This window comes from Chaetodon trifascialis, chromosome 3 (genome assembly GCF_039877785.1).
Source record: "Chaetodon trifascialis isolate fChaTrf1 chromosome 3, fChaTrf1.hap1, whole genome shotgun sequence".
In the NCBI taxonomy this organism is placed as follows: Eukaryota; Metazoa; Chordata; class Actinopteri; order Chaetodontiformes; family Chaetodontidae; genus Chaetodon; species Chaetodon trifascialis.
The window spans coordinates 20,169,845-20,183,466 of record NC_092058.1 but is presented as its reverse complement, the minus strand read 5'-3'; the positions used below and the strand labels follow the sequence as shown (position 1 = coordinate 20,183,466).

The 13,622-nt window shown below is 40.4% G+C and overlaps 1 protein-coding gene across 5 annotated transcripts in view; it reads right to left on the bottom strand.

Annotated features, from left to right (window-relative positions):
• chchd6b (coiled-coil-helix-coiled-coil-helix domain containing 6b) overlaps positions 1-13,622 on the bottom strand; it is a 95,160-nt gene that overhangs the window by 56,924 nt on the left and 24,614 nt on the right. For all 5 annotated transcript variants that reach the window (XM_070959980.1, XM_070959975.1, XM_070959979.1 and 2 more), the window contains one exon: positions 10,404-10,474. In XM_070959980.1, the coding sequence (XP_070816081.1) occupies positions 10,404-10,474 (71 nt within the window). The remainder of the gene's footprint in view (positions 1-10,403; positions 10,475-13,622) is intronic.

The following is a 13,622-nucleotide window of genomic DNA, read 5'->3' as shown; positions in this document are numbered from 1 at the left end:
TTGGGATATGGATATGTACACGTACACGCACATACATACACACAAAGATACAACTTATTATTCACAGCACTGCATCCTGTACAAGCTCTTGTATGCACACCCAGTCTACTAGCAACAGAACATAGCAAAACAGAGCAGAACTGAACAGAGCAGAACAGGGCAGAATGGAACACAACAGAATAGAACAAAACAGAAGATAATGGAATAGAATAGAACAGAACAGAAGATAATGGAATAGAATAGAACAGAACAGAAAATAATGGAATAGAATAAAGCAGAACAGAATACAACTGAATACAATAAAAAACAATAGAACAGAGCAGAACAGAATGGAATGGAAGACAGAATACAAGAACTCAGAACAAAACAAAGCAGAAGAAAATGAAACAGAGCAGGATGAAATATGATGACAGACAAATTTGACCTCAAGATTCATTAAGTAGTTGATCAAGGGCTTTCTATAAAATCACATGATCTTCATCCACATATGGGTGGATTTTTTTTTTTTTTCTGAGAACCTGAAGCAATTCTCATTCTATTTCCAAGGTGCCATTCCAACTGATGACATTAAGTTGTAGTCTGTACACAACACTGTACTGTGAAACAAGAGGCAGAGGAAGAGAGGCAAAGAGATAGAATTAGTGTTCAATTTGATAAGGAGACGCATGGCTTCATTTAACATGATGGGACATGCCTATTTATTTTGGGAGGTTGACCACCTGACATTCACATACGCAATCATGTGTACACATGCACACACACACTGCCCTCATGCCATCCGTCACAGCAATTACAATCATGCAATCCTTCACATGTGAATGAGCTCAGTAGACCCTGCCTTCAAATACAAATAATAAATGTGAGTGTGTGTGTGTGTGTGTGTGTGTGTGTGTGTGTGTGTGTGTGCGCATGCAAGTGTGTGAATTGTGCTTTGTAAATGCACTGCACGTGTGTGTGCACGAGATAAACTGTACACATGAAAGACTGAGAAATTTGTCTGCACTGGTATGTGTATTGTGTAGTCTGAATGTGTGTGTGTGTGTGTGTGTGTGTGTGTGTGTGTGTGTGTGTGTGTGTGTGTGTGTGTGTGTGTGTGTGTGTGCTTGCGTGTGCAGTGGAGGGTAGAGCGACAGGATTAAATAAATCACTGGCGGAGAGAATATTCATGAAAAGAGAAGTGAATGCAACCTGAGAGGGAGACAGAGAGAGAGAGAGAACGTGACAGTGACGTATTAAATGACAAATAACCCTTGCAGCTTGCATGGACAAACAGTAACCCATGGCAACCATCACAATTTGCATACCTCTGCCATATTGTGTGGTGCCATGGAAATGGTGGTCAGGATGACAGCTGTATATTAGTAGTCTTCGTGTAACGTTTGGCTAACAGTCATTCAATTGGGACGCTAATAAGGTGCAATCAGGGTCAATAAAATTCACGAGCAGATTTTAATAAGAACGAACAAACAGAGTTTCAATCACACTAAAGCAGGCCGGATACACTCATCTGACGTGTTGGCTTGAGCTATTATTAAAATACTTAAAGGCCCTATGATAAAGGATACAGGGTTTAGGGCTGAATGACTCTCAGTCAAATTAAAAGGGACATTGTGATTGAAAAGAAGGGATTTGGCTGGGTCAGCTCTTGAAGACAGAGAATTTGTATTGTTGCACTGAAAATTAAGCCACTTTGAAATCACATGATTAAAATTATATGACTGATGCCGATGTTGGTCTTGCACTCTGACAGCTGGTCGGCATTCTGAATTACTCCCTAAGAGTACGAGATAACAGCAACAATAGTCCAAAGGTATTAATCCAAGCTCAAGTTAAAAAAAAAAAAAAAAAAAAAACTTCTTTCAATTCAACAAGAGAAACTTTCTGATAGCAGGAGTGTTTTAATAATGGAATCTGAAGCAGAAAATTGCCTCCACTAATCTGCACCAACTGCCTCGTTTGACTGAAATTAGAGGTGAGCTCTTATTAGAAAAACATTAGCCGCCCCAGCTAGTTTGATAGCTAACTTTTGCAGGGAGAAGAAGCAAAACAACACTCCAATTGCTTTCTGCCTGTGATGTTTTGCATAAATACGTGCAGAGTTGGGAAAGACAGATTAGGCTCAAATCGTTAAAGTTTCTCATTATTTTTTGTCTCACCTTGGCAGTGTGTGGTTTTTATGAAGAGAGCTCAAGTTCTGCGCTGCTGCAAAGCGTGACATTGGGGAATAAAGCAATAAGAAGAAAAAGGAAAGATCGTGAAGGCGTAGCATTTTATTATTCTCTCTGTGTCGACGTTGGTGTTGTTTGTGTTGGTGTGTATGTGCGCTGTGTGAACGGTTATTAATGTATGATGACAAGGATTTGGGCTCCTTTAAAGCAGCAGCCATGGCATTGTACCTTTGGCTTTTAATATTACACTGAGTGGAGGGGAAGAGAAGAGAGGATCAAAGATGTCATGGCTGGGGTGAGATCAAAAGGAACGACGGAGCATGCATCTTGTAATGTTAAGGCTTTGTAAAGCTTTTATGGTACTGGCATAAGGAGAACATTCAGAACATTATATTTCAACTGGCAGGAATCTCACTTTCAGAATCACATCAAATCTGAACTGCAGACTTAGTTCATAAAGCCTGTGAGGGTCTGTCTGAGGACTGCCATAACTCAGAAGCGATGATTATTTTGGTAGTCACAGTAATCACTTATCCTACCTTTGCTAAGTGATGTAGCGTACTTAAATCCTAAGCTCATGTCACAAAGTGACAACACCCAGAAACTTTGCTAAATTTAATCTTGACTCCACCAAAACTCTTACAAAGTCTCCGTCTCAAATGGGAATAGCAATCAAAAACAACTAGAGGCCATGGACTGAAGACAGTTAGAGCTCCGCCCGTACCTTCATACACTGACAGCTGGAGTGCTAAAGGAAGATAGGAATGTAGGAGAACAATTCGCACTCTGTTAGCTTGGCTGATTGATCCCCACCAAACTCACTTTGTGGGAATATAGGGAGAGAGAGATGGGAGGAGATAAGGAAAGTGTTTCATTAAAACAGGTGACATGCGGGAACAAGATAAGGGGCACATGTGCACGTGTGTTTGCGTGTGACATCTCATCACTGATAACTTTTCAATCAGGAGACCTTGCGGTTGGACGACTCACTCGAGCTGTGGGTGACGTGGGGTGAGACACGCTCTTTGGAGCGTTTGGCTGCTATCGACCTTCCATCGCTAGCCTTTCTTTCATCAACAATTTTAGCTCCAGTTTTGTGTTGTTTAATTTGTAAGGTCCTTTTCTTTAAATGGCTTCACTTTTCTTTGGAAAGTTAAGCTTTCAAATCCATCCTGCACAAAGAGTAGTACAATATATGCAAGGACTATTTCTGCACAGAAAAATACACTGTTATCACATTAATCTCTTACTTTGGCTCTTACAGAGGACTCTGTATTATAAATAACTTGCTACACTGTTTGTCTAAATAAGTGTTACAGTAGGTATTAGACTGGACAAATGTTTCTTGTCCTGTGCAGTCTCTTTGTGTTACTACAGTGTTATGTTAGGTCCTTGTCCTTTGTACCAATATGTCAATCTATCACTACATGAATTTGTTAATTATGTATGTCTATATGATGTCTTCACAGGTGGGCTGCCCTTGTAACTAATGGTTGAGACTAGGAGTGGATGATCTGGCCAAAAAATAATATAACATTCTATTTAATCTAATTTTGAAATGCCCTCTAGACCAGTGATCCCCAACCCCCGGGCCGAGGACCGGTACTGGTCCGTGGGTCATTCGGTACCAGGCCGCACAGAAAGAATAAATAACTTACATTATTTCCGTTTCATTTATTATCTGAGTCTGAACAATGCTTTATTTTGAAAAATGAGGTTTCTTTCCGGTACATCTCGGTCACGTGACACATTGCCGCTGAAATTTTACAGTCAAGCTAGCAAAATGAGCAAAAAACAGACATCGTTAGAAAGTTTCTTTGCGAAGAGAAAAAGGCCCAGTGAGGAGGCAGAGGATAAGCCTACGACTTCAAAGAGAAAGAAAGCTGCATTTAACAGACAGTACCAGGAGTCCTACTTAAAATATGGATTTATCGCGACAGGTGATTCCCACGCACCAAGCCCGCTCTGCATTATATGTGGGGATCGACTCTCTAATTTATTGAAAGAAAAAAGCGGGAACAGGAAGGACAGAAATGTTAAGGGCCAAAAATTACTAAGGGCCACCACATCAACAAATGCGAGTGCACTGAGAGCATCATACTTGGTGGCTAATCATATTGCTAAGGCTAAGAAGCCATTCACTGTTGGTGAAGAATTGATCCTGCCCGCCACTAAAGACATTTGTCGTGAACTTCTAGGAGAGGATGCGATTAAAAAGATAGCACAGGTGCCTCTGTCGGCTAGCACCGTTACTCTGCGCGTTGAGGAAGAAGACATTGAGACACAATTGCGTTAAGGTGAGTTAGATTTTTCATGCACTTTTTTACTAATTTTTGTGGTGTATCTGTATCATATTTTGAAGGCATGTTTAAACGTTACAATAGCGACCAGAGAGCATTAGGGGGCAGAGCATCAATGTATAAAGAGAGCAGAGGGGCAGACGGTTGTATGATTTTATTTTGATGTATTTATCTGCCACACCTCAATGGCCGGTCCGTGAAAATATTGTCTGACATTAAACCGGTCCTTGCCGCAAAAAAGGTTGGGGACCAGTGCTCTAGACTATAGCCAGACTTGAAATAACCTATGAATTTCTCCATTTGTACCATTAAAACACAATATTGTATGACAGATACCACACAAGTTTCAAAATGGTGATTAAAACCAAAGTTCAATTTGAAGTTATACATAAAAGCCAAAAAATGAAATAACACTTGTCAAGTAGTTGCAACTCAAATTAGCACAATGTTCATTTTTGCATAATGCCCACCATGTCGCTCGCTATAACTCATGCTGCATCGTTTATAATATGTCGCCCAAGGAAGAGCCATGTAATGTAATTTGTCCAATCAGCATAGCCATCTAGTTGGTCACCTCACTCCAATGGTTTGTTCACATAGTGTAAATCCACTAGTCAGTGAGGTTCTGTGATGTTTGGAAGCAAAAGCATTTAATATAGCAATCTCTACGATATGCCTGAAAGGTAAAATTCAGATGCCTTCAAGATTGAAGGTATGATTGAAGATCGATTACAACCTAAAATTGTCAGACCGCCCACCCTTAGTTAAGACCACAAACCACATAACCGAAATGTCCACAGTTTGATTCCAGTGTTTCATGTCTGCATTATGACTGTCAAATAAAAAAGGCAAAACACCCAAAAAACAAGAAAAAAAGATAAACCTAGCTGATTCCAAAGGGAAATGAAGACACTCACAAACCAAATAGACCCAAGCAAAAGACAGATTCAAATAGAGAACACAAACACAGACAGCGGTATGACGGGCGACCAATTGGCAAGCAGCAAAGGTCAAAAAGAGAAACAGGACATCTTCTTCCCTCGGCTGCACACTCTCTGTCTTGCTCAAAAAACACATTTTTCTGATGTGATTATGTGCAATTACACCACCATGTCAGAGTTAAAAGTGAGTCCAATCTGTTCACTTTGGAAAGCATGCGTACATACAGACCCAGGACTTGTGGCACATCAAAGGGACCCGACCTAGCTCTCAAACCAATTACAGCTGAGTCTTGTATTTTCACTGTAAATAATACTGATATACACAATTGTTTACATCAGCATAATACAGGAAAATGTCTTGATTGAATGTGTGTTTGTGTGTAGGCGTTTCTTTACTTATACTTCAAAGAGGCAGTAAAAGAGTGTGCAAGTGTTTGCAGCCCTCTGTCTTCAAGGTAAGTCTTTGTTGGACCACAGTGAAAACAGATCTTGTCTCTAGTAATGACGAGCAGTCTGTGGCACAGAGAACTTTACAGTTAGCTACCTGTCTGCTTCACTAATTGGTCACGCTACCCACATACTTGCAAGCTTTGTGACACATACAGAATAAAGTAGATATAACAAACCCACATGAAAGCAGACTTTTAACCACAAACTGTCAGCAGTTACTTCATGGCGAATCCTCACACAGACATCCACCTGAGGTTCACTTAGGTTCTGTCTTTGTGAACACTTTGAGAGTAACAAGGTTTTTAAAGAGGATTAATGGATTTCTTGATCTTAAAGTAAGCTCAGCTGCAATGTTGTGGGTCTCTTAGGTGAGGTATTTTTGGGAAATATGGGTAGTCTGGTACCCCAAGGCAAGGCTAATGGATGAACTTCTCTAAAATGCCCTATGTAACTGGGCAAGGCGAGTAGAAAATGGCACGAGATAACATTTTATCACTCAATGTGTCTCCACTCGAGGATAATATTTCAGAGCGTGTGACCAGCCTGATGCAGGAAAAGAGAGGTAATATCCTAGGGGGCTTCCGTCTTGTTGCCCTGCTATAACAAAGTAGCCTCCTCAGGTGCGAGAGGCACCTTTTATCTTAAACTTCTGCACTTAAAGTATTTGGGGCCGGACCTGGAATCCCTGCCAGGAAACAGGAGCTGAAGTGGGACTACTGCGACTGTCAAACAACTGGAAATGACTAAAAGGCATTTGTCATGGTGGTGTCCCTTATGACTTATGGAGAGCACCGACTTCCGTTTCTGAAAATGGGATTATGGGGCTACGTGTCTTTCCTTCACCAGCTAGCCATGGCTGCTTTTATCAACCTTTAAACCCTAATGCTGCACAACAGCCTGTAAAGAGATGCACACCTTCGTACCTGTATGGTCTAGTCTTACACGTTGCATAATGTCCTCCTGCTGTCGCTGCTGGCTCCTAACACTGCCTTGGTCAATGTCACTCAGTCACAACTACTTCTTTATGGTGAATGGCTGAATGACATGCTCTGGCTGATCACTTCACAACTATTCACTCGATCTTTTCACTAAAATATTGAAGGGACTCTTGCACCTCTACCATGTTGGTGTTGTCATTTAAGGCTAATCTGTGCATACACTTGTGGCTTTATCAGCCAATGTGTTGTTCATATATCTATGAACACATGTGCAGGTCAGGTGAAACAGTACAACCAATATAACTGAGACCTTCCAGAGGAAAACAGGAAAAAGTTATCTTTTTCTTCTAGCTCCTCTTCTTTCTCATACCCACAAAAAACATGAAGACAGAAGATTGAGGTTCCAAGTAAAAGAGTCTCAAGGACGATATATGAAGGCAAAGTTGGGACCATGGACAGAGAAATGACTAGAGGATGAGATTATTGAATGAAATAATTTTGGAATTCATAGGCAGAAGAGGAGACAGAGATAGATAGGGAGACAGAAGAAAAAGACATACTGTAGCTACAGAACGTGTTAGACTCTGCTGCAGCCCCCCCCCCCTTCAGCAGTGGGTAAATAGAATAATTACTGGGTGGTCAGTGTAGTGTGAAATGACAGCGTGACCACGGCACAATGAAACGCTGCCCAAATGCTGACAGAACATGACGAGCACATGGCTGCCTGAATACAAAGTGTGCCTGTATGTGTGGCAGAAATACAAAACGGGAGTGAAAAGTGAAAAAGCATGTGTGTGTGTGTGTGTGTGTGTGTGTGTGTGTGTGTGTGCACGCGCACGTGCACGCAAGCATTTAAAAAATAATGAACACCACATTGAGGCAAGACAAAATGCTCTTCTTTTGGGAAACTCGTGCAGAACTGATCTCCTAACCTCTTCCATGCAGCTATGGACAATAGCAAATCCTCACTAATGTAATCATTTGGACAAAATTTTGTACTTGCATTGTGTGTTGTTAAATTCAGTGGACCAGGTGCATGAAGATGGCAGTGTTGTGGATGAGGTCACTGCCCATCATACAGTGCAAAGCTAGCTAAAAAAGACAAAAGCATCTACTCTTGCTGTTTCCAGTGCACTAGACAGTGTGCTACTACACTCCTGACTTCATAATAACATTCATACATTTACTCTCGGGACATTGGTGTTTTACAGCTTCCCTTTGTATGACAGTTTAAATAATAGAGGGTGATAATAGGGATGACATACAACTAAAGCCCTTGGACAGATCTGAAGGTTGCCGTTTCAAGGTACAGCACCTTAACTCACAAAGCCTAATCATGCACAGTCACAAACTAATGGTGCCAAAGTGTCAACTGACACTGATGTTGACCTTCTATCATTTCCCACCTTGTTAGGAAATGACAGATGTATTCAGATGTTCATGATACTATAGGGAGTTTGCTTGGAATTCATTTATGCCTCAGTGCTGCTATGACATCAACAAGCCCTTTAATGACTTGAGCCACAAATTTACTCCCCCTTCATTATCCAATGGAGAGGTCTCAGACTAATTAACTACATGTGTATTATCTAAATATATACCGCACACACTGCAAGTTAAGTGCAGGAAGAAAAAAATAGTGGTAGTTCATCAATCACAGTTTATCTTGTCAGATATTTTTGGGAACTTACTAATTAAAGCTATATTAAATTATTAATGTTCGGCATGTTTGTTGTGTTCCAGGTGGATCACATGTGGCTGGGATCCATTTAACACTGCGGGCAGTTAACGGAAAATAAGTGGCTCCTATATTATGACTTTCACAGGCTTTGTCTTGGAGATGTTTCAGTTTAACTGAAGTTTGGGTGTTAATGGTATACAGTAAGACATAAAAGAGAGGGCAGAAGAGGTGAAGGCTCTATGTGGTGATGAAACCCACAAGGTGAGCAAAGAGCACGTGCGAATAACATTGAAAATAAAAGATCTGAATTAATTAGCCATCTTCATCAGTTTTGTGATAATCATCATCACGCATGCAGGAAAAGGGAAAATGGCTTTCTGCCTAAATTGGATTCGCAGAGCTCTTTGGCTCGCTCTTCTTCCAAAAAGGGGTGAGAATGGTTGTTACAGAGGGGCGTAAATTGGCAAGGCCCACACACTGCAGCAGTGCCAGTGTGGCAGCGGTTCAGTGTTGAATGAAACTGACATGCTTTTTGACAGTGAGGTCTGAACTCTGCCATCCCAAAAAAAGCACCTCTTTCTTGTGAAATCCTGTTGTTTCTGTTTTACTTCCACCAGAATGGGGCCATTTAACAGGCCAAGTCACTGCTTATTTATTGCCATGATTGCAAAACTGTTAGTGGCTTCAAGACAAATGATAATACTGAGGTACACCATTCAAAAAAAAAAAAAAAAGAAAGGCAAGAATTATAATGTCAAAATTATAATACACGTTGTGAGGGGTGGCAATATCCATTGTCATACAAGTCTATAGATGAAATCTAGAGTCCATTTACAGCACGGAATACATATGCCAAACCAGGTAATTGGCTTTATACATTTGAGCACTGGAGAGAAGACAGAGGAATAAAAACAAAGACGGAGATACTGATGATATATTTCACAATTTTCTCTTTTCCTTTGCTATGTGTAATTAGCAAATAAAGCAAGAAAAAGAGAATAAGGCAATAAGGCAGTGGATTTGAACAAAAACAAGACAGAAACAGTGTTAGATCTTTTTTTTTTCATCTATTATGCTACTACAGTGTTATTTTGTCATTATGAAAACATGTTAAGATAGGTCAAATTATACTGCACTCAGTGGACATTACAATCAACATACTTGGAGAGAACACCTAAAAGAAGTAGTGTATTTGAAAGCAATGCTGCAGCAGTATCTACATATTGTTTTGTTGCATGCATGAAATGACAAAATCACATGCTAAAAACTCAAAACTACGCTCATCAAATTGCTTGACATACGTACTTGTTTCAGTAGACCAGAATTAAATTCTTTTTAAAATTATATTCTCAAGGATTTAAACTCTGATGCTGTGACAGACGTCAGAAGGATTCAACTTATCATTCATCTAAAGAGGAAAACAGTGAGCCCTAATATGTTAATATGAGAATTTTATCACAAGAGTATTAGATGTGATAATAATAATGTGATAATACTAAATTAGCACCCAGCCTCCACACTGTATGTGTGGAAAACAATGTTTTGACTATCTGGCAGCTGCAGGAGGTGTGGGGTTCACATTAACAGCAGACTAACGCTGGAAACAGCCTTCACACTCAGGTTTCTGCTCACATCTTCATTCTGACAACTGTTGTGTGGACATCCTGCCAGTCAGAGCTGATTACTCTCGGTCATCCACTATGCTGGCGCACACAATGTCCGCTTTACATTTAACTATGCAGGGTTAGCTCCGACGAAGAAAAAACATTCAAACCTCAACCAACAGATTATTTTTCATCACGCTGCCTGAGCAAATGATAGGCTCGTAAAAACGCATGTAATAATACTGACACAGTAAAAAGAAACAATGTAATGAGGCTCATTCTACAGAAAATGGTGTTGCAAAGCTAATTCACAGTATTTACCTGATGTGAGCCTCAGCCTTAGAAGCTGCCTGGTTGTACTGTTCAGCCGTCAGCTTGTAGTTGTCAAGGTTCTGGAGGCAAAGAGACACAGAAAGAAAGACAGGTGAGAATCAACTCAGGGGTATTTTACAGCATTTTACATTTTGATTGTTTTGAATATAAGGTGGGCTGCTCAGGCACACGCTGCTTTTAATGATGGAACAACTTGTTGCCAGGCTTTAAATTTCATTCTGTTTTTCTATTCATTTTTCATGTCACGTCATTTCAAAACAAACAAAAGGTCAGACAGGTCTTGTGCAAGTCCTCAAATCAAGTGCCATGAATTAGAACTTGACAACTTAAGTTATTTGCATAATATTACCACAGTTGCAACTATTGTTTTTTAGATTCAATTCGAGCTCTAATAAGCCAGCCGTGATAAACAAAATGCACAAAGCGCCACCCAAATGTCACATTTGTGAAATTAGTAACCTTTGGATTTTACAGTGCTGCTTACAAATCTGAACGCTGATGACCTGTTGGAAGTCTATAACGTTTTATTTCATGCGAGAAAAAGTGGCATTGAAACAGCAATTACTACACAGATGGAGCTATTGCCTACAGGGCAAGGTCATATACGGCACACCTCCACTGGAGTAATCAATGCTCACAGTGTTACCTACTCTGCGTCATGGTCAGAGCTGCGCACAAGGTGATCAAAACAGTAGAAGTTTTAGAAAACCACAGATAGCCACAGCAGTGAGTACATGTTTACAATCACCGGCTTTGTAATGTAAATGATCACCTGACAGACTTTGCATCAAAAAATATGAAACAGTTTGTCTAGAATACTCCAAACACAAAGCAAAATCTCTCTCGCCACCCTCTCACACACATTCACAGAGCAGTAATCACCATTTTAAACCAATAACCGCAGCGTTCATGCTTTCACTTAATTATTCCCTATATTCCCAATAGATGGGGTGATAGGAGAGGCAGATAATTGAAGTGGCTGAGCAGGGAAAGAGATGGGATCAAACACAAACCTCCTCCACAATTCCTAGCCCTCTACTCCTCCAGTGCCCCCTAGTCATTTTCATATCTCATTATTTCACGCTGATCCGCAGACATGCTTCTCCTCATCTGAATGTCTGGTGTTGGAAAAGACTCAAGTAATGTCACAGGCATCTTTTTCCTTAATCATATCTGCTAGTATTCACTACAGAGTAATAATGTGCCCCATCTATCCTTTTCTTTCCTGTTCTTTAAAGAGAAGACAGGAAAATATGACTCATAAGTCTAGAATGAAGGAGGAGAAACTTTACCCTAACCCAATCAGTAGTAAGTATCTGCCAATGGCAATTTCTGTTTCAGTCATCACAGACTGTGTTGTAGCTGAATGAAGAAATATGCAAATTAAAGACATGTTATTTCTCTAAGTGTTCTTACAACAGCCTATATAGAAATGAACAAATGTGTCAAACCACTCTCTGCCTCGCCCATCTTACCTGACTTGTGTACTGTTTTTGGCTGTCATGGTAATTCACAATGTGGAAATGCCACACATCCCTTGGTGTAAGACTTTATCCCTGACAGTTATGTTTCCTGCATATTTTATATTGGATTTTCCAGGACAGGACTCAGGATTAGACTCCTGTTGCTGCTAAATCTCCCCATTGGTAAAAAGTGGACTAGGCTTAAATACCACACCTAGGAAGGAGGTGGGGGGTAACGACTGCAACTCCCAAAGAAGTCAAGTGTCCTTCATCTCAACATTTTGTACCTTTGAAGACACTTCCAGACTTGAGAAGCTCTGCTCAGATGGTTTATTAATCTACTAAGCATTTAACATTGACAAATAAATATGTTAATTTGATAGTGTTAGAAACCAAGCCTTGGATTTATGGACATTAAGGAGAAAGCAAGTCTTACTTCTGGTTGGGGGAGAACTAGGCACTTTGGCTGCCCCCCTGGGAATATGTGGTAAGAAGTTAGCCACATGTTAGCGACTTAGCCTCTAGCCTAAGGTCAAGGGCTCAGTGGGTGCACTCAACAGAGGAAAGCTGAACTGAAACTTGAAAGTCTGTAGTTGCCTTGTGGGATATCCAATGTTCGAGTCAAGATAAAAGGCTCCACAGAGGCTTAAACCCATGGGTGTCTCAGATTATACAGGACAGAGAGTGTAGGGCACCAGCAGAGGAAACAGCAAGCAGACGGTTTAAAGGTAAAGTGAACTTCTCACTGACGACTGACATGTCTTACCAAGACAATGGCTGACACTGTGTCTCCCATTTGGAAGAAGATAAATAAATGAGCACAGTGAGCACTGTTGCCATGGTGGGAAGCCAGTGAGGGATGTTCGCTTTCCCAGCTCTTGCTTCCCACCTCTTTCTCTAGTTTACAGTCCACCGGGGTCAAGAGAGAGTTAGCTACAGGAAGGAATGTAGTACACGAGGATTGGTTGATCCTTGGTTGACATCACTAACAATAAATAATTACAACAATATCTAGATATATTTGGAACTACAAATTGCTGGTTAAGTATAAACATTAACTAAAATTTATGAAACTAGAGAATATAGATATAGTACATAGATTATACCCTTTTGTAATGGATGCTATACGTACTGTAGGGCACGCAGCACTCATCATCCATAAAGAACAAAATTTCATGTAATTTAATGTCATGCATTAAATGACATATGTTTAATTGGTGAAACTGCCACATTACTTGAAATCAGTGCTTTACAAATATGCATTTTTTTCCCCCTTGTTGCACAGACATGGCCACATATCCAAAAATATTATTAATTCCATGACCCAAGTCCAAAATAAAAAAAAACAAACTTGGAAATCATGTGTACTTAAATTAAATAGGAACTAAATCACACTAACTGACAGTCACAACAACTCTATGTTTTTATCCATGCAGATTCACAAAAAGCATAGTTAGGTGGTTATGGGAGGGATGCTGTAACAGAAGTTACTGATACAAGTATCCTGTCTCTGGTTGCTAAGGGAACACTGGATGGGGAAACAAGGAGAGTGGAAGTGTGAAAGCAGCGTTTGGACTGGCAGGTACAGCTTATCCAGTCAAAATGCCAGGGGACCGCAAGGCTGTGTGTTGTTTTGTGTTATCAATGTGTTTATGTGTGTTTGTGTGTCTGTCTGTTGACAGAACAGACCCAGAGCAACAGCCCCAGCTCAGCTCTCATGACACCAGAGAAGTGGCAGCACTAT